The sequence below is a fragment of the Choloepus didactylus genome, chromosome 8 (assembly GCF_015220235.1).
Source record: "Choloepus didactylus isolate mChoDid1 chromosome 8, mChoDid1.pri, whole genome shotgun sequence".
NCBI classification, from domain to species: Eukaryota; Metazoa; Chordata; class Mammalia; order Pilosa; family Megalonychidae; genus Choloepus; species Choloepus didactylus.
The window spans coordinates 117,495,039-117,521,579 of NC_051314.1; the positions used below are offsets into that span (position 1 = coordinate 117,495,039).

The 26,541-nt window shown below is 37.5% G+C and overlaps 1 protein-coding gene and 1 long non-coding RNA gene across 3 annotated transcripts in view; one reads left to right on the top strand and one right to left on the bottom strand.

Annotated features, from left to right (window-relative positions):
* Positions 1-26,541, bottom strand: part of PTPRO (protein tyrosine phosphatase receptor type O) — a 254,990-nt gene that overhangs the window by 24,348 nt on the left and 204,101 nt on the right. Inside the window, exons 14-19 of one of the 2 annotated variants that reach the window (XM_037845675.1) lie at positions 22,570-22,702; positions 20,569-20,689; positions 16,378-16,446; positions 13,956-14,039; positions 8,709-8,744; positions 5,564-5,645 (exon numbers count right to left, since the gene is read on the bottom strand). In XM_037845675.1, coding sequence (XP_037701603.1) covers positions 5,564-5,645; positions 8,709-8,744; positions 13,956-14,039; positions 16,378-16,446; positions 20,569-20,689; positions 22,570-22,702 — 525 coding nt within the window. The remainder of the gene's footprint in view (positions 1-5,563; positions 5,646-8,708; positions 8,745-13,955; positions 14,040-16,377; positions 16,447-20,568; positions 20,690-22,569; positions 22,703-26,541) is intronic. The other variant, XM_037845676.1, reaches the window with a different exon arrangement.
* On the top strand, positions 7,109-14,089 carry LOC119541594. Its single transcript, XR_005218306.1, has 3 exons — positions 7,109-7,270; positions 10,777-10,950; positions 11,163-14,089. It is a non-coding gene; the product is annotated as an uncharacterized LOC119541594 (long non-coding RNA).

Consider the following 26,541-nt stretch of genomic DNA (forward strand, 5'->3'; position numbering starts at 1 on the left):
TTGTGCTAACAGACCAACAATTCTTGCCCCATTCACCCCGCTTTGTGGACAGACTGATAAGCCACAGGAAAAGACCTCAGCTATGAAAGAAACTGTAGAGACAGATTGAGGCTGAGAACTGGAACACATATGGAAGCTGACTAACTGATAGAACTTTAATTGTGTTAGAGTTGCTTCCCTGCTGTAAATACCCTGAGTTGATAAGAGAGGCTTAATTGGCTGAACACTGTAAATGTAAATTGTCAAAGATAAATTGCAGCAGAGCAGGAACTGCATGTATACACAAAATGCTTTGCAATCTTTTGTAATTTAGCCCGTCACGAAGTGGAAAATCAAATACTAAGTTTCCAATTTAGTAGCTTTGCAGTTATTTTATTTCTAACCATGTGGAAACTCCAGAGGCTTAATCTTCATGAAGGCAACGTATGAGGTGATGACCCGAAACCAACATAAATCAGTTCTGAATTTTCTTTTGCCAGTTGTGTTTCGAAAATAATTTATTATCAGTTTTAATATTTTTCCAGGTCACACAGTCTTCCAAGCTCAACAGCAGTCCATGTTGTATTTCTCTGTGTTTGAAGCATACGGGGTTGAAAATAGAAGCACAAACATATATACCATCATCTTCTGAGAAGAACACAAGCTGTATGCTGATCTTAGAGTTTGTAACAATGTTAGCAGGGTTTGTTTGGGGATAGGTTGTGCAGTAGACAGATGAGCTATATTACTAGACTATCTGTCCAAAAGGGCAGAACAGGTAAGGAGAACTGAGGTAACCAGTGGTGTCAACAGAGGAGGTTCCATCTATGGGGAAGTGAAAGGTCCAATGGAATTGGGCAACACTCAATAAAGGGAGAAGAAAGGATTTAGAACAGGGTAGCTAGTGAGGTGCCCCAAACAAAGAGCAGGGAGCAGTAATGGAGGAAATCTGGGGTGGGTGATAGAAGTGACATAAGAAAGAAGTCAGTCTCAAGAAATTCTATCAATAGCTAACAGTACCTTCCCTGGGTCCTAGAATAGGATTTAGGAGCAACACTTCTTACACTGGAAACATTCCTAGTACAGGTCCTTTGAAATAGAGACCAAACCTTGGGAAATAAGGAATGGAAGGAGAGAAGACTCAGGCCTGGAACAAAGCAGACCCCTGGTATAAGAATTAGTAGAGGAGGGTTTGGGGTGACTTATTTTCAAACAACTGAGAGATGATCTTGAAGGGCTTACATTCTTAGTTTACATCAAGATTAGGAACTTGAGTTGGGGAAGCTTTAGAAGGTTAGCTATAGGCTAGGTGTGATCCTGGAATGACTTTGCCCTTTTAGTTTGAGCTTGACTGGAAAGGGTTAGAGTGAATTGTCTGAGTGACCCGAGGAGCTTCAAGTGTCATTAAGGAAATGTCTTTCTGCAATGATGGTAGGCAGGTCTCCGTGGACTGGTCTGCAACACAAGTAAAAAGAGCCGCAAATTGCAGCTACTACCAGAAATCAAAGGTCTTGTGGACTGCATAGCAAGGATGCAGTTTTGTTTTTATCTTTTCAGCCACTTTTCTGAACAGAGATGATGAAGACCTTCACTAACATTCTGCTCAAACATAAAGGACAGAAATTAATGGCAGAATGAGCAATACATATTATGTCTTATGGGCTTTCAAATTTCCAGTTCAAAAATCTAGTTCTTCAAAACCTTTTCCATTTGAGACATAAGACATGAGAAATTGAAGCTAATCCCAGGGTCCCAAACCTCCTTAAGAAAAGATTTATACTTTCTTTGGAAAGATAACCAATCTTTCCAGTAGATCCAAAATCCGATGCAGGGTGAAAAGGAATTTATTCATTGAGTGAAAATTAGCAACTTATATTGCTTCATGTATGACTTCCAGCTGTGTTAGTAATATGTGTAGATCTAGGCATTAGTTTTAATTTGCATAATACTTATAAATGATATAATTTCTCAATGTGAGTATTTCAGTATCAATACTAATAGTGATAATAAATACTAAAAATTAATATAAACAGAACAAATAACTCTTCAGCTATTGGATTTAGTTAGAACAGCTGACTTGGCCAACTTAATACCTTTTTGTGTTCCCAATAAAGCAGGAAACATTTTCCCCTTAAGCTTCAACCGACATCAACATATTTCAGGAAAGTTTGATGGCTGCTATGTGAAAGGTCTGACATGCACCCTGAAATCAGGCATGGGAGCACAATGCTTTTTGGAAAACAGATGAGGACACACTGACAATGAACCTGAGGATGTGGGGGTGAGATAGAGATGGGTGTTGACAATGCCTGGGAGTGGGAGGCTGTCAAATACTAAAGGAAGTGAGTCAGACCAGTGGCTCACTGCTTAAGTGAATGTTAGCCAAAACATACAATCAGCCTGTGATGTGAAACAGACTCCTGGAGAGTAGGTTGTATCGCATTTTTCCACCAGAATATGGATACAATGTCAGGACTTGGCATCAAATAAATTACCTATATGACCAATAATGTTCTAAGAACAAATTTTTAAGAAAAATTACCCTTCTTAATGAATAAAAATACTAAACACTTCTTGGAAACACAGATTACAAAGCTTGGACATATCTTAGTCATCTTCTAGTCCAGTGTTTCTCAGTCAAACACTATTGACCTGGGAAAATTCTTTGCTGTGCACAACTGTTCCACTCATTGCAGAACATTTAGCAGTACTGCCTATAGTGGGCTGAATTATGTTCTCCAAAAAGATATGCTCAAGTCCTAACCCCTGGTCTCTGAATGTGACCTTATTTGAAAAATAGAATCTTTGTAGATGTAATCAAGTTAAGATGAGGGGATATCTGATTAGAGTGGGCCCTAAACCCAGGGACTGCTGTCCGGATAAGAAGAGAAGAGAACACACAGAGACGCTGCCTCGGGGATGAAGACCACGTGAATGCAGAGGCAGAGATCGCAGTGATGCAGCTACAAGCTGAGCCCAGGTATATGCCAATGACTACCAGGGGCCACCAAAACCAGGAAGGGCAAGGAAGGATTCTGCCCTGTAGGTTTCAGGGGGAGCGTGGCCCCATGGACACCACAATCCCAGACTTCTAGCCTCCAGAACTGTGAGACAACAAATTCCTGTTGTTTAAAACCATCCAATTTGTGGTAATTTGCTATGGTAGCCCTAGGAAATGAAGACACCCTTCCTCCTTCCATTTAATACCAAGGGTACACTCCTCCCAAGTCATTATGACAACCCAAAGCACTCCCATATGTTCCTAAGTTCCCCCAGGGGCACTTGTCCTAGCCCATTGAGAAACAGTGATCTAATTCAACCTACCCATTTTGTAGGTGAAGAAACTGAGACAAGGAGAAAGTGTGATTTTTTTTTTTCAATATTAATTAGTGACAAAATGGTTGCAAAGACCCCCAGGTTTCTGGATTCCCAGTTTAGTACATTCTTCCCTTCCTTATAAATCTTATGAAATAAGCCTAAATGTGCTCATTTATAGATTTGAATGTTTAAAATTTCTCAGCATATTATAAATGGTACTTTTAGCTCATACAGTTCAAAATTCTACTTTCCACTTTTTGAGGCATCAAAGTCTAGTGTGCTAATCATTTACTGTTTGGGTCTCCATGCTTGGGAGTAATGCTTCCCTTCTTGGGTTTAGTGGTGCTTCCTGTGGGTACTGCCCTGGTCTTATCTGATTCTGCCCCCCGGCTGCAGTTGGTTTGGAGGGAGCCCCATGACCCAGGCTGGCCAGTCAGAATCCACCCGTGTTATTTATCAAACTACAAACCAGAAAGACTCTGTGGCTCTTTGTGAAAATTGTGGAAACTGTGGGATAAGATACTCAATGGTTGCTGATGGCTGTGCTTTCCACTCTGAGAAAGAAGTGGGTTTACAGTGAAAGTAACTGAGGCCAAGACAAAGGGAAGAAGAAATGAATAAAAAGAGAGGGTCCTTGCAGGGGTCGGGCCCCTGGTTCCTGTCACTCCTGAAACTGAGCTGAAACTATTACATGAGGCCTTTTAGTCTCCTTTGAACAAATTCTCCTTTTCTTTGGTCTAAACTAGTCTAAATTGTGTTTCTGTCATTCACAACTAAAAGAATCTGGATATCATTTTCTTTTTACCATAAAATGACTCATTGAATTTTTTTTTAAATTATGGTGCATTCCAGAGGCACAGTAATAGTTGTTCATGTTTTTGATGGGAGTCACTCCTGATGGTCCCAGCTGGGGTAGTGATTCTAGCTGTGCCACCAAGGGCATATAAACTTGTAGGAATGAAGCATTTGTAGTTTGAATGAGATTCAAAGTGTAGCTACATCATACTTTTCATCAGAATCATCCAGCTGTTTTTCTTCTGACTTTTGGCTTGTGTTTTCTTATGTCCCCTCCTTTCATTGATAAGCTTTTGTGAAATGCCATTCTCACCTGAGATCTCCAGTTTAAATGGAGTTTCTGTTCTCTGAGATATGGCATTTGGTGTAGCATCTATAATTTCTTAAGCACCTGCATGCAATGGAAAACTGTGCCAGACGCTGTGTAGAATTGCTCACAACACAGCTGATAGTTAGAAGGGGTTAGTATTTGACAATGTATAAGTTTCTTCTCACCCTCAGATTCCCTATTAGACTACTGCTGTGTCTTACAGACAAAAGCTATCCTTAGCTGAGGATGTCAAAGAAGAAATGAATAAGAAGAACGAGGATAAAGCACATACATTCTACAATAGAGTCTTTCATGGGAAAGAGCACTTAAAAGGCTAAAAAACCATCATAATACTTAGAAGAGTCACTTTATCTTTTCTTTTTCTCTGGTTTCCCTAATCACTGATTGCTTGAGCCCTGCTTTAGAAACCTGAAGGACACGAGGCCATCCAGACTGTGCTATGAGTTGAAATAGGTGGAAAGAAAAAGTGAGGACCAGTTACACTTCCCACACTGCTGAGATCCTAGACTTACTCAATTCCATCTACTCTGACACATGGTCCTAGACTCAAAGAAATATGTGTGCTTCAGAAAAAGGAAATGTTGGTAAGTGTTCTTTCCCCTACACAAACTGTGTGTAACTCTCTTCCCAATTTCTTCAAGGATAAAAAGCAAAACCTGACAAATAACTATGAAGTAGAAAGTCAGCAGTCCTCCAGCTATAGGAGCCCCACCCCAGGCTCTTCTCTGCTCAGGAGACGAGGCAGGCCAGTTTCATTCACTGTGTACCCTTACTGTTGTCTAAACAGCTTAAGGAACACACTACAAATCCCCTGAAAGTGGAAATTCGGTCTCAGGCCTCAGTTGCCAGCTTGTTTCTTCTTGCACTCTTGATTTCCCTGGCTTTCAACTATGGCTCCTCCTATACCTATGCTTGCTCACGGCACACCTGCATCTATTCTCTCCTCTTCTTCATCATGCCATCCAAGCCCTGGCCTGCTAATCGAAGGGTGACAACTGAACCTCATTCTGAACTAGCAGATCAGGCACCCATAAGCCCCACCTCCACCCTGTCTGGTGTGACCCCGTCACAAGCACTGCCCGATGAACAGCGAAACAGCCCCATCCATTATGGGAGGCAGGAAATACTTTATCCACTTACCTCAAATTGAAGGGAAAACTTATAGTCAGAGTCTTTGGCCATATCCTTGATGTAGGCATCAAAGTCATCCAGCTGAACCGGGCTTTGTCAAGCACAAAGAAATGTACGTTTCAAAATCTATATATGTATTATGTAACGTTTAATGCCATACTTCGCAAACACGGACAATTTTCTTGGAGAAAATATAAGTTTTACTTCTCAAAAGTTAGCACTCACCTTTTATCTTGGGTCAAGTTACTGGTTCCTAATACATTATAATTAAAAAGAGGGGCATACAATTCAACCTTCCTTGAGATGGGAGAAATCTCTCAATTTTCTCTCAGCTCTTAGGCTATCAGTAAAATACTACATATATTCCTACTCATATACACACATGGGTACATATTGTTTCCTAGAAAACTCTCATATGTGAGAAAGAACAAAGGATTGGATTCCAAATATCCTTTTTAGTTCTGGTTTTACTATTTATTTTTTGCATGGGCTTGGAGAATTACTTAACTCTTTTCTCACCTATAAAATACTATATTGATACCTACCTCACAAGTTGATATAAGGTATGTTAAAGAACCTTGCCACTTTTAGCAGCTTTGTAAGTATAAGGAATGTGCTGCTAGCTACACTGTCTCCCCAGAGCAGAGGCAAGGAGATGAGGCAGGTGTCCAGAAAGATCCCAATGTCTCTTTCTGAGAGAGTCATATTTAGGGGCTTGTATAAGTATAAAAGTATAGAAATGGCTTAGAGGTACAATCAAGTAATAGATCTGAGCTTATGTTTTAGCATCTGTAGTAGTTCTCACCTCTTTTCATGTGTGTGGGTGAATAAGGACTCAGTTTTTATTTCCTGTGGTTTTCTATAGCTGCTTATTTCTTCTAGAGCCTGTCTACACCAGCCTTCTCACTTAAAGCTCTCTCTGCTTCTGCAGGCTGCTTCTCACCCAAGCCTTTCCTCCTTGGCAGGATCTATATACTTGACCTTTCCCTTCACCTTGCTGCATGTTATTCAGCTTGTATCATCTATATATGGTTTTAGGTCCTATTAGCAAATACAGAGTGTCTAATAGATATTTGTTCAAGGTTGTTGATTAGGTAATCTGACAGATTAATTTATGCTAAGATTTTAGTAGATTTTAAAGACCATTATACCTCCCAGATAATACATTTATTCTTTAATACTTTTACTTAATATTAATAAGGGTACTTTGTATCCACAAAACACTCTACCGTTGCAAATATTCTCATGTGTTATCCTGCTTGGTTGGCCCCTAAGGTAAATGTGGGCCACATTAACCTGTGCTCCAGAGGAGAGATGCAAGGCTGCGAGAGGTAAGTGAGTATCCAAGACTGTAATATGAGTGAATGGTAGAACCCCAATTAGAACCCAGGGATAATGATTCCTGGTTCAAAGCTTTTTCTACCTCAAGCTTGCTCTCCTCTCCAGAAAAAAATGGCCAAAGGTGGGGGCTCCTGCCACAGAACAAAGTCCACTAGGGCTGCACTCCCTGGCTACTCTCTGAGCAGGGCAATGACCTTAAAGTTCTATTTAACTAGCTTAGTTTTTATCTCAGTACTAGGAAAATGGGATCATAAATAGAGAAGGCATATCAAGGAAATATTCAGGTGTTAATGAAAGCAAGAACGAGTGGGAAAAGAGAGACAGAGGAAGGACCAGGAAAAGAAGACTGAAATTATTGGAGAGAAGGGGAGACCGGTAAGGAGCAGAGAAAGGAAACGGGATGGTGGTAGTGGTGGGGGGGGGGGGGGGGGAGCAGAGACCAGTAGGACAAAGCTTCAGAGGGAAAAGGTGCAAGCAAAAGTGAAGGAAAGGAGTGAAAGAATGAAGATAAGTGGGCACATGGGGGATGGGGGGGTTTGGAGTGAAAGAGGAAAGGTAAGCAGGTAAATGAAAAGGTAAGGAGAAAAGCCCCTGACAAATGGCATTTAGAGAAGGAGTGAGAATTTGAAAGAAAATATGTAGGAAGGAGGAAGCTGGTTTGACATTAGATTCGTGGTTTATGGGCAGGACCTACCACTTCAAGACTCTGCCGTAACTTTTGCCAGGTCTTGCTACTCACGCGTCTCTCTGCGTCTTGGGTCTTGGGAGAATCAAGCCCAAATGAAGTCTCCCCCTTTTACCCTGAAAACTTGTCCTCTAACTTCCGTCATCCAGTCTTTTGGGCAGCAACGTCTCTCTGTTTCTGTCAAATCATTCCTTGCTGGTGACAATACCTCTCCTCTGTTTAGCTTGGCCTTGTCTCTGCTTACTTGTCTCTTCTAAATCAAATGGTGTGTGCCAATGGAATGCATACGATTTGAAAATAGACTTAGGAAAAACTTTATTATTATCTATCCATGCCATAAAATTATATGCCACCCAAAACTAAACAGAAATTTTTTTGCATCAACTTTTCTTTTGGATTATGCATTCCATGACATTTTCCCATTAGCATGGGGGCCAGAGACCCGACTGGAGTCCCTAATTGCTTCCTTGCATTAATTCACCAATATTCTATCATAGGCAAGTATCAAGAAAAATTCTATTTAATGTTCCACTCTTTATATGTAGAGTTTTAACTAAGACCTGGAGGTGACAAGCTAATCAGGCTTTTGGAATCAACTGGTGGTTAATTTTCACCCACCAGAATCAATTCTCATGACTTAACAGTTCAGTAGCTAAGCGATGCCACAGGATAGCTAGAGTATCCTTTTTATATTTATTGTAAATGTTTCGTGAGACAGCATTTCTTGAAGTATTTATTTTAACATCAAATGGAATTAAAGCTTTTCCCTACAATAAGCACACAATGACAAAATACAAGATGACAAAGATTTTTGTACAACTTTGAAGTAGCAAAATAGATTTTTATGGGTTTAGAAAAACAGACTCCTTCTGCAAGACTTTCGAATCCATTCTTTCTCAGATTTCATAGTGTGAGAATTTTCTATATTCCTGACATGGTGTTTCTGTGACACTTTTTCTTAGTGGTCACTGACAAACACATCAACACATAGTGTGCTTAGTTATCATGATATACATTTGCCTCTTTCTTAAGGATTCCTTCTTTCTGGAGGCAAGTATCCCTTGGATTTGGAAAGTTAGTATCACTATGAAAAATATCTTTTAAAATGAAAAAGCAAGAGAAACTTACTTAGTCAGTTTCCTCTTCTTTATGCCATTTTTACTCCTGAAAATTAAAAAAATAAAAGACAAATTTAATCTCAGCAGAATTGATTAACATAAGGATTAAACTGGAAAAGTTTTAAATAATTACATCAGGCATCTCAATTTTATTTAATTTTCATTAAACATCCCTTGGGGTTGTTTAATTTTACTTTTCCTTAAATGAGAAGACAATGATAATTTCAGACTCAATATTCTAAAAACTGCTATGAGATTGCAGGGAACACACTTATGTATTATATTTGTCAACAGAGTTCTAGAAATATAATTTCTTGTTAGTCGTGTTTAAGTTGCTAAGGTATCTTGTAAGTACATAGAAGCATCTATTGCCTAAATACTGCAGGTTCTATAAGCAGGAAGGGAAGAATTGGGGAATAAAAGGGAGAAAACAAGCTGTGCAAGGGTGGATATGTTTCTTTCTTAACTAAAGATGAAAACATTTTCTGACATTTTTGTTGGAGATGTGAATTTGTCGGTGTTGGTATGTTTCTTTTATAATTTTACTGTAGCACTTACTCAGTTTGGCACTAATTTTTAAGCTAGCTGAAGAACTGGACCTATTACCTGCTTGTTCTTAATTCATCCGTAGGCTGTAAACTCAAACATATGTAATATGAATATGTGGTTCATTTAATTACATTTGTTTAGGGGATATTTACAGTAATTGTTTCAACTGATAAGTAAGGTAACTCACCTACGTTAACTAATGCTAAGACAGTATGTGCTGAAATACTTCATTATTGTATTTCTCTTGACTTACATTAATGATGAATATTGATACGTGATTGAGTGTATGAGTGACATGACAGTAAACAATTTTTATAAGTAATTTTCAAAGGTCTTTTAAATATTTTTGATGAAAGCACACAAACTTCCAAGAAAAAAAAATAATAAACAAGCAGTTATGATCTTAGTACACCCCTGAGTCAAAGTATTATATTTGATATTTAAAATGTGAATGTTTTGATACCTCGACTTCCTGAAAACCCATACAGTTGAAGCACTCCTTCTGCTGTGCTTTCACAGCACTTTGCCAATGGAGCATTTCTCACGTTGTATGATTGTTGGGTCCATTTATGCCCCTTGCTAGATGATCCCCTGCCCCCAGTATCAAGCACAGTTATTGGAACACAGAGAAGGCGGTCAATAAATGCTGACTTAATCGAATTGAAACAAAAGCGCTGTTGCCATATTAACCTCTTTAACTTAATGATTCAATTAAGAATTTGATACTAAATGTGCTTATGAGATCCTGGTTGGGGAAATGGAACTTGTGGATGGAGATGAAGTAATGCAAGGCAGGACATGTAGAGAATTATCCATAAAGGTAAGCTGTGTTTCTGATTTTCAGGTAGCTTTTATTTCTTCTTGTTTCTGAGTGGATATTTCCTGTCCTCCTTTTTTCTCCATTTTCTCTTTGTCTACCATGCTGAAAATTTAGGGTGAATAGACATTCCAGTTTTCACCCTGACTCTCCCTTATCCCCTACAAAAGAGCCACTTTAATGTTGGGCATAGCTTGTATCATATAGACATTTGGGATCCTAAAGAAATATCTATTGAATCATTTTTTACTCAGCTCTTGAGATGCTGATTTAGTTCACTTTAGGAATTCCACATTTATTGTAGCAGGAGCCAAATTTTCAGTGCCTCTATGAAAACAGAATGTCAGCATAGCTAGCTAACAACTCTGGTATTGTCAGGAGGCTGCCAACATATTTTGTGATTAGGAGTGAAATGGAAAAAGAAAATTCCTATCCAGTCTCCAAGGGAATGTGGGAAGACACGTCTGTGAGACGGTGACACTGAATAAATTCAGTGCTGAAATATTAAGCTGCTACTATTCAACAACTGTGCAGAAACTTGAATCATGGGGGAGAGACATTCTTTTTTTCTTTTGATTTCATTCATTGATTACCTGAGCTTTAAATTTAACATAAAATTATGCCCCATGTTTTGTATGACTTATTGTCACATGTTCATTGCCCTAAGTATATGTCTTTATGAATTGCATACAACTTTCATCGTTCTGTTTAGATTTTGATGAATTCCTGAAGACTCTGAAGGATTCCTGCATCCTAAGCCTGTGGAAAGTGACAGGACAGGACTGAATTATGAGACTCCACAACAACACTGATAGAATTTTCCCACCTGTTCAATTACTGTGCTAATTCCAAGACCAAAACTAGGGGAAAAATCATTTGTAAACATGTAAGTTAAGGCTTTGCTAGCAATTTTTAACTTCAGCACATAATGGAAAGAACTAGTGTATGTGCATGTTACAGTGAAAATTTTGGGCAATACTTAGGGCATCACCTTTTCATTGCAAAGAGTTTCCAAATAGGTGATGCTCATCAGATAAAGAGTATATATGCATACAAGATCATGCACTTCTTTTAACTTTTTTCTTTCCCTTATATTAGATAAAGTTCAAAAACCTAATGACTTCAAGAAGTTAAGGTGCATTCTTCAGAAGTCCTTCATGGTTATGACAGATCTTGGGAAGCTGACCAGACTGGAATCCATTCTAAAGAAGAACATGAGGCAATGGCAGAGACATGGGGTTTGCAATGATTTTTAAAAAGCAAAACTCTAGAAACCCCCAATTTCACAAGTGTTACTTACTCTTTCATGAGCTAAACTGAAACCATCCCAACATCTGAAAAAAGCCTTTAGTTTTACATCATTCTCCAAATAAAACACACAATAACCATGAATAAAGCTGAGCATTTTAAGCTCAGTGTTGCTTCATGCTTAAAATGTCAATTGCTGAGCTTTTAGGACAGGCAGACGAATAACTGCTTACAGAGTGAAGGTGATATGGTTGTAAAAAAAGAGATTAATAACACTGAATCTAGACAGATGTAGTTCAAATTAGGTTTATTTTGAAGGGAAACACAATCTAAATCTTTGCAGAACACAATCCTGAGACTAACCTAACCAGACACTGGTGCTCCACACTGATTCTGCTACCACCCCAGGAAAAGATTCGGGCAACACTATGAAAGAGAGAAAGATTCTCTTGATTTCCACACCAAGCACTGGAGGCATCAGGGGGATATCAGGCAACAGGAACAAATCTTTCCAAGAAGCCCACAGATTAGAGGATAAGCTGCACAGTGTGTTAGGAGGAAGCTCTGTTATCAGTGGCAGTTGTCAACAATGGGTAAAATACAAAGGCAAATACATCTTAAGAAGGATTTAAAAATGACTATTTAGCAAATGGAAGCAGGGGGAAATATCCGTAAGTGATTAGATGAGGAGAAAAGTAATAACAGTAGGAAATTTGAGTGACTGTGTAACTACTGAGCTGTACTTGAAGAAGCAGGGACCCTGAATTTTACTTCTTTTATATCTGATACAACCCTAGCCTAGGGCTGATACCATAGTTTATGTTCAGCAGAATTTCATTGGTTGAAATGTGTGAACTTGACTAAAAGGAACGGAAAGCATTGGGACTCTAGGTTTTGCGTTCTTTTTTCTCATCTGGAGATAAGCATTTACAGTTTCAAGTCAATTCTTCTAAAAACTACTGAATGTAGTTTTGAGGTTCCATGCTATTTGATCAGTATAAAAAATAGCAGACTTAAAGGAGTTGCTAAGTTTTGAAGATGTGCCCCTCAGGAAGACCTTTTAAGAAAGACATGCAAATAAGCACCGGCCCATCTGATGAAAGCATAAAGACAAACCATGGAAAGTGAGAAAGTCTGAAGGAATTAAATAGGGACAGAAATATGAATTACATACATCTCTTTTTTTGTTTTAATTGAAGTCTGTGGAAGATGTTTTAAGGCATTTGATACAAGTATTCTAAAAATAGGTAGAATGCTTAGGGATGATTAGTAGATGTTGAGTTAAAGGTAAATGTATATTTTGAAGGTTGAAATAGAATTTATGTGAGTTACTCATGTTTTAAAACTATCTGATTTAAACACTGAAAATACTGAGTTGACTTTGGTGAAGCCCTGTATAGAAAACTGTTATAAAAATGAAACTAATTAACAGTGAATGGGCCTTTACTGGTCATCTAGTATACTTCTCTGACTTTACTACATATGCATCATTTTTCACCTTGTCTCAAAAGTTTTCCTCTAGTTTCCTTTTTTAAAACAATCTTTATTGTAAGGAAGTCCTTTTTGAGATTTCTTCCATTGTAACTTGAAGTCCTAAATTCTGCCAGCTGTATTTATTCTGTCCTCGAAGGAGCTGAATATTTGATCAATTGTCTTTTTGAACAAAATGTACTTTGTTTTGCATCTTCCCCCCACCCCAGGGTTATTTTTTTCCAGTCCATGAGTTATTTTTTATTGCTTTCTTCTGAGCCCTTTCCAAGTCATCTACATTTCTGGATCTGTCTGTACATTGTTTAGTCCTTTAACTTCATGGATGAATACTGAAGGACAATGAAGAAATAGCCCTTTTCTTTCTCAAGCTTCAGAATTCAAGGCGGTTATTATTACTGTTGTTGTTGCCATTATTATATATTTTTAAAACCTGAAAAGGATAGTCTCCAAGATTTGATCATTAAAATAATTTAGTCTCAAGAAAATAAGAAATTAAACGAGGCTGCTTTTTACAAAGAAAAGAATAGATTTCAGAGAAACCTGGGTTGGGAACTTAGGTTTTCCACACAGCAGAATGTGCTGTTAGGACAGTTACTCTCCAAGCCTCTATTTCTACATCTCTAAGTTGGAACTGATAATTTCCTTTGCAGGGTTATAAGGAGAATTAAATAAGATCATTATACAAAGAGACTTACACATAGCCAGTTCCATATTCACTGAGTTAGTTATTATGAAAATATGGAGGCCCCTGACACAGAGTATAGTGCTGAGATTTTCTCTACCTTAATGCATTTCTGCTTTCTTGGAAATATGGAGCTTTCTAAGAGATGGAGGTGGTAGGGAAAAGGGAAAGCATTGCATCAAAGATGAGAGGCCAAAAGATTGACTTAATGAAGGGAAAAAAAATGACTGGTAGTAGTGGAGGAAGAGCTTGCCAAGAACATCACAAGAAGAAAATTTACATGGGAAAACATTATAATTAGCATCTCGATACCATCAACTGTTTTAATCTATTTTCAATTCATGATCGACAATTTTAGATGCTGACAAACATAAAATAATTAAAAGGAAATTTTCCTTTTTGCCTACTTCTTGAAAGCTAACTTTTAAAGACTTTGTGTTAGGTAAACAGTAAAAAACAAAATCACTTACCAAGGATTAATATAAAATGCCAAAAGATAATCAGTCCAAAGACATGAGGGTAGCAGGGTTAAGAAAGCAAATATACTCCTACGCCTGTGAGCATTAATAGATAACAGATGTAAAGATGAAAAAGTGGTAAGAGTTAGTAGTATAAACTGTGAACAGACATCAGTAAATTAACTACCAGGATCAATTAAAATGACAAGCACCTTAATTACAATTAAATACTATTTCACTTTGTGACATTCAAATGTGAGAGCTAAAGTGCTATAATATTGACAAAATCAGTTTTATTCACACAGAACCTTTTTGTAATCATATATATTTCTTTCTATTCATTTTGTGTCAATTACTCTGCTATTAGGTGACTACATCTTGCATTTAGTTAAATGAGGCTGTTAAATGCCTCATTAGTTATCTCAGTCTTATCCTTGGATATTACTCTTCCGATGCTTAAGCCCATGTTAAGAAACCTCTATAATACCATTTGATAGCTAAACAGCAACTTGTGGGAAGAAATAAATATAAGTGGTCAGTTTTTGCACACTGTTTCTGGCAAAGACTGATTTAGCGTTGCTCCACGCTTTTGGGACACATTCTTAGGATACATTTGTGAGATACATTTGTAGGTCTTAGTTGCACTACTAGATGTGACCTTTTATGTTATTTTTAGTTTAAACTAATGCATCATTTCTAAAAATAACCCTTAAATCAGGGGTGTGGTATACTCAGGTATCATTCAGTAAAGATAAGCAGCTCATCAACTTCTTGGTCTGGAATCTTACTGATACACAGCTGAGTGGAAGCAAAATTACTTGGTTTCGCTTCAGTTCTAATTCAGGTTGTTGATTTAGAATGCCTGATTTGAATGTAATTTCAGATTTTCAAACAACTTATAAAATAGAACATTCATTAATGTAGATTTAAAAATATCCTGTTATTTGAGATTGTTATTCTGAGAATTAGGGGGAAAAATGCTGTCACCTTGTCACTTTAGTGATAACAAATCCCCACTGAAATATCTATTCTCAGTCAGTCAGAAGATACTTTGCCAAGAGCGGTAGGAGAATTTGCTTGATTTTATAGAAAAGTTCTGAAGTGAATTCTCTTTTCTCTCGGTTTTCCAGAGCTGGTTTGTGTGGAAAGAAATTCTACAGATTGGACTGGTAGCATGGTCAGTTAATACATAGTCCTCATGAGTTACAGGTGATTGGATCAATTCCTAGACTGATCACCACTGCTCTGTGGTCAGTCCTTTTTTTAAGGGGGTACCAGGCAAGAAATAAGTATCTCCTGATCAGCGAAACAATATCCTTATCTTGGAATAAGAGTGCTAATATCTTGTAGCAAAACTAGTAAGGTTTCCTAACTTTTCACTATCAAGAATTTTTGGGTGTCTCTTTCTTCACAGTTGGAGTAATCATATTTTAATAACAAAATTATATTCAAGTTAAACTTTAAAAATAGCACATATACCACATTGTCTTATTAAAAAGAATCCTGTGTCAATTAGGGCCCACTCAGAGAAGTAAAGCCTTCCCTCCTTTGTTGATTCTATAGAGTAAAATTTCCAGTTCTATGTATCTATTTCTTTTAGATTAGCCATTCTGGGGGAGTTAGGGAAACAGAAAAATAAAATCACTTACCAAGGGTTCATATAAAATGAATATATTTAAATGTACTTTGCATGGTTGCTTGCAAAAGTAACTAGATCATGTTAGTAATTCTGATTCAGAATTAAATGTTTGCATGGCAATTTTGGTGGGTATTGACTGAACTGGGTAGGATTCTTGTGTGTCCTTGTTAGGTGGTGTCAAACATTTAAATCCCTTGACAATGCTTTCTTAATTCCTAAAACGCTCCCTCCTCCTGCCAAGTTAATACTCAAGCAGAAAGAAAAATGAGGTCATGTTTTCTCATGGGAGTTTTCTGGCTCTGAAATTTATTTACCTGTAAGTATATGAGTTGAGAGCCCTGGAGAGCCCTGGGCTATATACTGCTACTTAATTTTTGAACAGAAGTGGTGGCTCATCCACAGGCACTGAAATGTGAGTTTGAAATAGAGATGCTGATCTTTTCCATGCTGCTTCAGTGGAGTCTCTCCTCATGCCTTCTGCCACCACCTCTCTGTGGCTCCTCCATTTAAGCCCTTCTTCATTACGTTATGAGCTATTTGCATGGCTGTTTCAGTCCTTTGCTGAATATAGTAAATAGAAAGCAGACTGATATTTCCTCTACTTCTGAATTGTATTAAACTTACATGGACCATTGTACTCTGTGAAGAAGATCTAACCTTTGAAAGTCCACTGTCACTAAAATTATGAAAGGATAATCAGACAAAACAATTCATCCTCAAAAGATGGTAAAATAAAGTTGGGAACACACACAGCAGAGCTAAGCAATCTGGAGGCTTGCTCCAAACAATACTCACCAGTTGTATGGAAGCTTTCCATCCCTCTCTAAGGATGCAAAATTGACAAATGTTCCAGCTCCACATTCCCTGTTTGAAAGGAACCACACAATCACGGTTACTGCTTGACAGAGCATTCTTTTACCTTGACATCATGAGAGATTTTATTGGTTTAAATTCACATCTTGAAAGTTAAAAAAAAAAAAAAAAGAAAAATAGCTCATAAACATTTCATAATAACTAATATAAATTCCACATGTTCCTCTTTTGCATCAAATGCAAAACCAGAAAAAAAAAATGAAACTTTTTTTACAAGGTTGCACATACCCAAATCAAGTTATTCAAGACCAAATAGGATTCAGTTCACAATCCTTTCCAAACAGCATGATCCTAAAACAAATCCTTGAGCTAACTGGAGTGTAACATTTTTTACGGAACCTTAAATAATAAGATGTAGAAACTCTCTTGATAAACTGAGGGTTTTCCATTTCTAGCAAATATTCTTTGTGAGATTTGTTTTATAGCATCTTGATTTCCTCTCTAAACTGACGGTGGACCAAGCTTAACTATTTTCTTTCTCCAAAACTTTCCCCTTATATTGCGATGCTCCATATTATTAATTTCCTGAGATAAGAGTATCAAGAGTGATACTGAAATAGGTTGCCTTTTGCAGTGCCTCTTATCCAAAACGTTGCTTATTAATCTGTCAGTAGAAAATACTGGTAAAGTCTCCGTCCCTCCACCCCCAGAAGTGGGGAAGAAAGGTTAACAAATTCTCATGCCTTGTCTCACTTTTCTCTAAGATCATAGGCTCACTGGGGCTCATGGATATCTTATTTTTTCTCTATATGAAATTGATGGACTTAGACTTGAAGTAGACATTTTGACATTATTGACACAAAGTGCTAACCACTTCAGTTATCTGCATTTTCTTACTAGGCTGTTCTAAGATGGATTTTCTTTTTTTTGAAAATTCAGTAGTATGTTATTATAAAATATTGTGTTAAAATTATACATCAATTCATCTTCCGACGTACATTTCCTCTATGTGGGATTTAGTTTACGCTCTAATTCAGGGGTTCTTAATTTGTGGAACAAGGATAGAATTTGGAGTTCTATGAACACAAGTGGAATAAGAATATAGCTATTTTCACAACCTCCAACTGAAATTGAGCAGTTCCTTGAATTATTAAAGTAGGCAACAAACCACAATAATATTATTGGTACTTGCAATTTTGCCAACAATAGATTTTTTTATATAATAGAGTTGTTTAATTGTTTAATATAATACATCTGCTATAGATATTTTGAAATATTGTTTATATTCACCACTATGATAAAATTATGTTATTAGAAACCCTACTAAATATTGTATTTAATACATTAACAGGGCTACATATATTTGTTTCTTTTAAATACTTTTACCATATTTCGATATAATTAGTTTCTTTTTTAATCCTACATATTTTATTTTGTGCACTTAAAAAAAAAAAAAAAAAGCATTTTCTTGGAAGAGATCCACGGGCTCTATAAGACTACCAAAAAAGATCATGGCATAAAAAAGTTAAGAATCCCTGCCCTAATGGCAAGCTGGATGAATTAGAACTACACCTTATTTATTATCTTGTTGGACGCCCCACAAAAAAATGCTTCTGCAAAAATACCCTCATAATTACCACAACTTCTATTCCTACCTCTATTGCCACCCCCTCCTCTATTACTATTATGACCTAAGTTTTATTGCTCACTTCCCATGAGTTGGATACTATGCTATACCATTAGTGCATTGTTGCTCTTAACAATTCACTAATGAAGGGCCTATTATCAATTCTCCCTGAGGCTTCACTTGGCTTCCAGGCCACCACACTCTCTAAGTTTTCCTTCCACTCCATTGGTTGCCTCTTCTCAGTCTCTATCTCTTTTCTTTAATCTTCTTTTCTCCCTGAAAGTCATAATGTTGGATGGTTCTGGGGCATAATCCAGGGCTCACTTCTCTTATTTACATTTACTGCCTAGATCTCATCCAGGCAATAGCTTTTAAACCATTTATATGGTAAGAATTCTCAAATTTATACCTTCAACCCAGACATCTGAACATCAGACATTTTTGTTCAACTGCCTATGCCACACTGACATTTGCTAGCCATCTCAATCTAAACTTTTCCAAAGCAGAAGTCCTAATGTTTCCCCAACTCTGAAATATTGTCACCTCAAATCCTATCTAAGTTGATAGTAACTCCATTCTTTCAGTTGCTAGCGTAAAAACAAAAACAAAACAAAACAAAAATAACCTTTGCATCATTCTTGACGCCTTTTTTAATTTCCTTTCCACATCCAATATATTAGCAAACTGTGTTCCCTCTACCTTCAAAATATATCCAGAATCATACCATTTATTTTTCCCCACCTCCATTGCTGTTACTCTGGTCTGAACAACCATCATTTCTGCCTGGATTACTGTAATGACCCCAGTTGGTACGCCTGCCTTTGTCCTTGCCTCAATATCACCTGTTTTCTAAATTAAAATCTAAATGAAAATGTTAGATCCTAAGTCAGAGTCTGTCAATCTTCCATACCAAACCCTATAATGACTCCCCATTTTACTCAGAGTAAAAGCCAAGGTCCTTACAATGGCTTATGAAGTCCTACAACATGAGACAACATCCTGTCCTGTACTTTCCTCCTCACTCTGTTTTAGCCACATTAGCGTCTCTGCTATTCTATGAGCATGCTGTTCCTGCTCCTACCTCAGGTCCCTTGCACTGTCTGTTCCCTCTGCTGGGCACACTTTTCCCTGAAATAATACCCGGATAACTCTCTCACATTCTTCAAGTCTTTGCCCAAATGTCACTCTTTTAATGAGACCTACCAACCTTGCCACAGTCCTCTCCCAATTTTCTGCTCTATTATTTTTTCTTCCATGGCTATCAGCTGTTAACATAATATGTATTCTTTTCATTTTTTATCTTTATTTTTTATTGTCTATCTCATCCAATAGACTGCAAGCTCCATAATGACTAATTTTTGTCTGTTTTACATACTGCTATATCCCAAACACTTAGAGGAGTCTGACACACAGACTGCTAACTGAATGAATGAAGCTTCAATAAACCGTCTAAGACTGTAAGTAAGTATTTGACCCAAAGGAATCTGCTTTCAGAATTCTATACTCTAACCACAGTACAATTATCACCTCCCTCTCTATTCTTCCAAGATTTACTCAAATGCCAACCTTCAAGAAGCTTGATTTTCATATTCGGAATTGATCTCTCTCTTCTCTAGTTTCATGGCATCCCACTTTTATATCTTATGCCAGTTTATTCATTTAAAATACTTATTTATGTATATACCTCCAGCTAGGTGATAAGTTCCTAGAGGACAGTTTGGATATCTGATTCTTTTTACAAATGTTATATAAGCCACAGACTAAATACTGGATTAATATACGTAAGAATATGTGGACAACAGAACTCTAACAAAGGAGAAAGATGTTGATTGACAATTCAGCAGTCTAACATTGGACAAATATATATTGGAAACAGATTTTGCACACCAAGTAGTATGCAACTAAGAAACAGTTCCTTTAGGGAATTGACAGATTGTTCTGATAATATAGGGACTGCTGAAAGCACTTGAGAATGCTCTCTGATGAGCAATGCATCAGTGGTTGAAAGAAAAAGGGAACCACAGAAATCATAAATCAAAAGTCAAGAAAAATGAAACTGTCTGCAAGTCTATGAGTAATAGGAACAAAATTAATAGAGTATCTCTAATGGACTTAATGGTAAATTCCACAAATATTTTCTGATAAAACAGCCCTCCCTTCCCTGTTCTTTCCTGCGGTCTCCATTTTTATTATTTCTTTTCATTATCCATACTGAACCGGCATAGATCTTTCTCTTACTCCAAAATAAGCCTGAAAGTACCCCAACATAATTGATTCCTGTGTATGTGCTACTTAATGTATAAGACTGAAAGCAAGAGGTCTGGCTTTGAGTAAACAGACAATTCTTTGCTTTATCATTTCAATGATAATGTTTTCTAAAGTAATATTTAAAATTCTACTTAGAAGACACACACACTACAAACAGACACCAAAAACCAAAATCAAAATACAACTATAAAATTTAGGCCTGTAAAAGTCATACATATATATGATAGATAAATATATTTTAAAGGTTGTGGGTAAAAGATGAATAAAACTTAACTCACCTGGCCATCTGCAGGTGCTTTTTCCTAAGAATGACCAGGGTCACAAGCAGCAGCCCAATTAAAAGTGTGCTGAGGATGGCCAGCACTGAGATTACTACCACATTGGGATTCATCTCTGTAACTGAAGAGATAAGCCACACATGTTCATTACAAGTTCCAATGCACGGAAACTAACAGAAATAGTCATTGTTTTTCATCAAGAACTTATAATGATGACAACAACAGCAACAAAAATGTTTATCCTGGAGAACCACAGCTTAGTAAGGTGGATTGATTAACGGTATTCAGGTGCCTGGAAGAACTGAGTCCTTTCCAAATGCCTACATTCAGGAAGTACTTGTAATGGAGAACTGTAAAATGTGAAGAATGCCTATCCCATAATTTAAATTCATTTGAAATCTAAACAATCTAGAAGTCCTTGTGTATTATCACTACTTAACATTTTCAAAAGCTCAGAGTTTTGCAGGTTCTTATTTTATGCCCATGACTTTAAAGTAAGAAAGCACAACTGTAAATTTTGCTCACAACTAATAAATGTATATGAAAAAGGCATTTGCAAGCTACCATCTGCTGTGGCACTTAACACACTGCTAGAAGCAGGCGATTCTGATGATCTGTAAACATATGCTTAGAGGTTTTCTATCTGCACAGTTCAGGAGATTAAACCTACTAATAGGTTTTATGTCCTTTAAGAAAAGGAGTTGTGTTCTTTCATATATATATATAAAATGACCAGTCTACTACAGCACTTTACACATTCCCATTATGTGGAAGAGCAGGATATCAAAAGCAGAAAAATATGCTAAATGTTTTAATAAAACTCTTAAACTTTGGCCAGAGGAGAATCATCCTATCCTTTGCATTGATCATAAAATCACAGAATTGGCTGCATATACAATCCCTGAGGCTTTGGGTATTTGCTACTTCCCATTTGGGCCATCTTGGCTCCTGTTTATGGGCAATGTCATTGAACGGAAAGCGCACTACACACCTGGCCAGAAGAGCTTGTTTGTGTTCACTTGAATACTAACTGCCATTTGGGGAAGCTATTCTATTTACCTCTCTGGGCCTAATTTTCCTCACTTGCTAATAAATTTAATCATATCAACTGTTTCCTTGGTTGCAGAGATGATAAGGGATAGTAAAGGATACTTAGAAAAGTGTAAAAGGATGTTCTTTCACACAGTAATATACTTTTCAGGTCCAGTTTTCCCTTTTCTCTGACAGTAACAAAATTAAAAAGTAGAAAAATTTTAAAAAGTGCACTACAGTCATCACTGAATATAGCAGCTAAATATATGATTAATGACACAGAAATGAAAATGAACCCTGTAAAAAAGATGATATGTTGATGAGAGTGGTTTTATGACTGGAGGCTTCATGGAAGGTCTCAGATTGCAGAATCAGACACTACCAAACTAGGGAGTGAAACATATGCCACAAATCAGGAAAGAGAATAAGGAAATAAAATTATTTTAGATCTTTCTGTCATTAACTTCTAATTTAAACCTGAATTTTCTACCAGAGTGGCAGACTTCCTGCTGCGATCCAGAAGTACAGTGTTGACATTACCTGAGCAGTGATGGCTGAGGACCAAGGCTGAAACAGATGCACCTGAGCTGATGAGGGGGCTGGGCCTGTTTCTGAAGAGGAGGAGGCTGCTGCTGCTGAACTAGCATTTAGACAGCTTGTGCTAGGGCTTCATGTACTTTAATTCTAAGGCTCAAAACAAACTTAAAGGTACATAGTATTGTCCCAGTTTTACAAATGAGAAAACAAAGGTTCCAAGGTGACAAATGTCTTCTCTCCCACGTCCCACAGCTAGTGAGAGCAGACTGGGATTGAAATCAAGCGTTCCCTGACCTCAAAGCTTGGGAATTTCCAATTGAATATTGGTTCCATTGAAAGGATAGATCATATATATTTAAAATGAACAAGGAAGGAAAACCTGGGAAGAAATAACTTCCAGAGGCAACAGATTTCACAAATGCATGTAATTACCCATTGTTGAGACGGCTATGAATGTAGGAACGCTGGGGCTGTCATGACTAAAGCTGGTGACACTACAGTTGTAGGCAGTGGCGGGAAGGAGGCTGGAGATGGTCACAACATGAGACGAAACAGAAATTGGTTCCTGGAGATGTAGAAAGTAAGAGAAATTTTAGGTTTCCTTCAACTATTTTATATTTTATTTTCATAGTTGAGTAATATAAAAATAGAGTACAAAATTTAAAAGTTGCTGAAGGACAGAAGTAAAAATAAGCTGCTTTCTCTCCCTATTCCCTATCTACACAATAATCTTCCATGGAAGCAACCATTGTTGTCAGGTGTGTTTTTTTCTTTCCAAATACAATTTATGGATGCATAAACACATGTACTTAAAATACAAATGATAACAGACTTTACACATTGTTCTGCTCAATTTTTTTTACCTTGGTAGTATATCTTGGCACTCCTTCTATATTAGTACAGAAAAAGTTGTTTTATTCTTTTAAAAGGCTGCATAGAAATCCATTGTAATGGCATACTTTATTTAACCAATCCACTACTGATGAATATTTAAGTGGGCAATGATTTTTTGCTATTACAAAAATGCTATAGGCAGGGCAAGATGGTGGCATAGGGAAGTGTGGAATTCAGTTAGTCCCATAGAGCAACTAGTAAATAGCCAGGAATAACTAGAAAATAGTCTGGAACAACCGATTGGGGGACATCTGTGACCGAACACACATCAGGAATGGGTGGAATGGCTGAGATTGCAGCATAGAACTGTAAGTAAAGCTCCCCAAACTGCAGAACTGGTGCCCCTCCCCCACCAGTATGGTAGGCTGAGTTGCAAAACTTGGCTGTGGGAAAAACAAGCAGTTCCTGCCAGGACCATGGGAATGTGGCTCAACCAAGCTCCAATTGAGGCTTTAATTAACAAATCTGGACTACTGAATAGCTATGAGCATAGATAAACCTGGAGCAAGCAGGAAAGGAACACTGAGGTCTCTCCAGAGAGAGAGAGGAGCAGGGCTGACAGAAAAATAATAATAAATAAATAAAAACAGAGGCTTTTGGAGTCAGCTGAGCTCAGAATACTGGAAAAGGGCTGTGTCCCAAGAAAAGGGGCACATAGAACCAGGTACCAACTCTGGTTCTTGCCTGGCAAACTGGAGGGCTGGGAACTGGCTCTGAAAAGGGGACTTCTTTATTTCCTTTTTTTTTTTTTCTCTCGTTTCCAAGTAGCTCATTAGAGAAAGCCTCAGGCATTTTTAATTGTCAGCATTGACCCAGGCAAGGGGGGAGTTAAGATAGAGATTCAAAGGAAAAACTTAAGTGTTGAAGATAATTCCCTAAACAGCTTATCTTCCCTAAGAAAAGGGGATGGAGAGGGAGACAGCTCAAGTGCCCTACCTCAGAGAACTCAGACCCCAGAGCCTGGTGTGGGGGGTGGGGGTGGGCAAAAACAGCTTAAGCTTGGCTTCTGACACCCTCAGTCCCTGGCTGGGATAGGATCTATTGAGAATTAAATGATCTACTGAGAATTAAATGTGCTGCACCTCTTTATGCTGGTGGGGAGCTGCAGACTGACAAGAGCCACCTGCTGGGCAGGATAGGAAAAATACAGCATCTAAAGACCTCACAGGAAAGTCTGACAATCTACAATGTCTCATCCTCAGGGAAACCTGATATTGAATACAGTCTTGGGCCTGTCTGGTCTGGAAAAATCTGGTATAATCAAGGAAACCAGATGCCTAGATAACAAAAAATTATGAATCACACTAGGAAAAATGAAGATATGGCCCAGTCAAAGGAACAAACTTACACTTCAAATGAGATACAGGAGACGAAACAACTGATTAAAGATCTTCAAAAAAATACACTAAATCAATTAAAAAATCAAATGAATGAGTTAGGGAAGATATGGCCAAAACAGATGAAGGATATAAAGAAGACACTGGGCAAACATAAAGAAGAATTCAAAAATTTTAAAAATCAATTGACAGAACTTATGGGAATGAAAGTCACAACAGAAGAAAAGGCACAATGGAGACATACAACAGCAGATTTGAAGAGGCAGAAAAAGGATTCAGGAACTAGTGGACAGGACATCTGAAATCCTACACACAAAAGAATAGGTAGGGAAAAGAATGGAAAAATATGAGCAGGGTCTCAGGGAATTGAATGACAACATGAAGCGCATGAATATACATGCATGGGTATCCCAGAAGGAGAAGAGAACAGAAACAGGACAGAAAGAATAATGGAGGAATAATCACTGAAAATTTCCCATCTCTTATGAAAGACAGAAAATTAAGATCCAAGAAGTGTAATGTTCCCCAAACAGAATATATCCAAGTAGACTGACTCCAAGACACTTAATAATCAGATTATCAAATGTCAAAGACAAAGAGAGAATTCTGAAAGCAGCAAGAGAAAAGTGATCCATCACATACAAAGGAAGCTTGATGAGACTAGGTGCAGATTTCTCAGTAGAAACCATGGAGGCATGAAGGCAGTGGTATGATACATTTAAAGGGAAAACTGGCAACCAAAAATTGTATAACCGGCCAAAACTATCCTTCAAAAATGAGGGAGAATTTAAAATATTTTCAGACAAACAGACACTGAGAGTGTTTGTGAACAAGATACCTGCTCTACAAGAAATACTGAAGGGAGCATTACAGGCAGATAGGAAAAGACAGGAGAGAAAGGTTTGGAGAAGAGTATAGAAATGAAGACTATCAGTAAGGGTACCGTATGGTCTCACTAATATGGACTAAAATTGATGAGAGAAATTTGACAGTTGAGAACACAGGTTATGAGGAAGTAGAAGGGTTAGAGATTGGGCATTTGATGCTAAAGGAGTACAGAAGTTTCAACAGGACTGATTGTATAGATCCAGAAATGAAATGGATAGCATAGTAGTGTGTGATGGTAATACAATATTGTAAGCACTCTGAACAAAGATAAGTCTGAGTACGGTTGAAAGAGGAAGGCTAAGGGCATGTATGACATCAGAAGGAAAGCTAAAAGATAAAGACTGGGATTGTATAACTTAGCAAAACCTAGAGTGGTCAATGATGGTGATTCAATGTACAAATATAAAAAAAGTTTTTAAATGAGGGAGAACAAATGAATGTCAACATTGCAAGGTGTTGAAAATTGAATGGTATGGGGAAAAATACAATCAATGCCAACTAGAGTCTATAGTCATTGACAACAGTGTACGATACTTCCATTAATTGTGACAAAGGCAATATACCAAAGTTAAATGTCTATAGGAGTGGGACATAAGGGAGTGGAATGGGATTCTTGGTGGTGGTGGTATTGTCTGACCTTTTCATTGAATTTTATTTTATTTTTCTTCTATTTTTTTTGTATTTTCATTCTTCATTCTTTTTCTCCTTTTCCTCTTTCTTTGGAGAAGAAATGAAAATGTCATATAGATTTTGGTGGTGAATGCATAATTATGTGATTACACTGGGAATCACTGATTGTTTACTTAGAATGGATTGTATAGTGTGTGAATAATACCATTAAAAAAATAAACAGAGGGATACAAGTGCTGGAGAAAATGTGGAGATAGGGATGTACCTATTCCCTGTTGGTAGGGAGGTAGAATGGCACCTCTAGGGAGGTAGAATGCCCAGCTGGAGGGCAGTGGGGTGGTTCCACAGGAAGCTAACTAAGGGGTTGTCATATGATCCTGCAACTCTGTTACTGGGTATATACTTGGAAGAACTGAAAGCAGGGGCATGAGTGGACTCTGCACACTGGCATTTATGGTGGCAGAATTCAAGATTTGCAATGGATGGAGGGGCCTAAGGGTACATTGACTGATAAACAGAATGGTGAACATACCATACAATGAAATACTGAGTGGTGACAAGAAGAAATGAAGTTGTGAGGTATGCAATTAGGTGAATGGACCTCAAGGATAGTATGTTAAGTGAAATAAGTCAGAATCTAAAGACAACATTATAA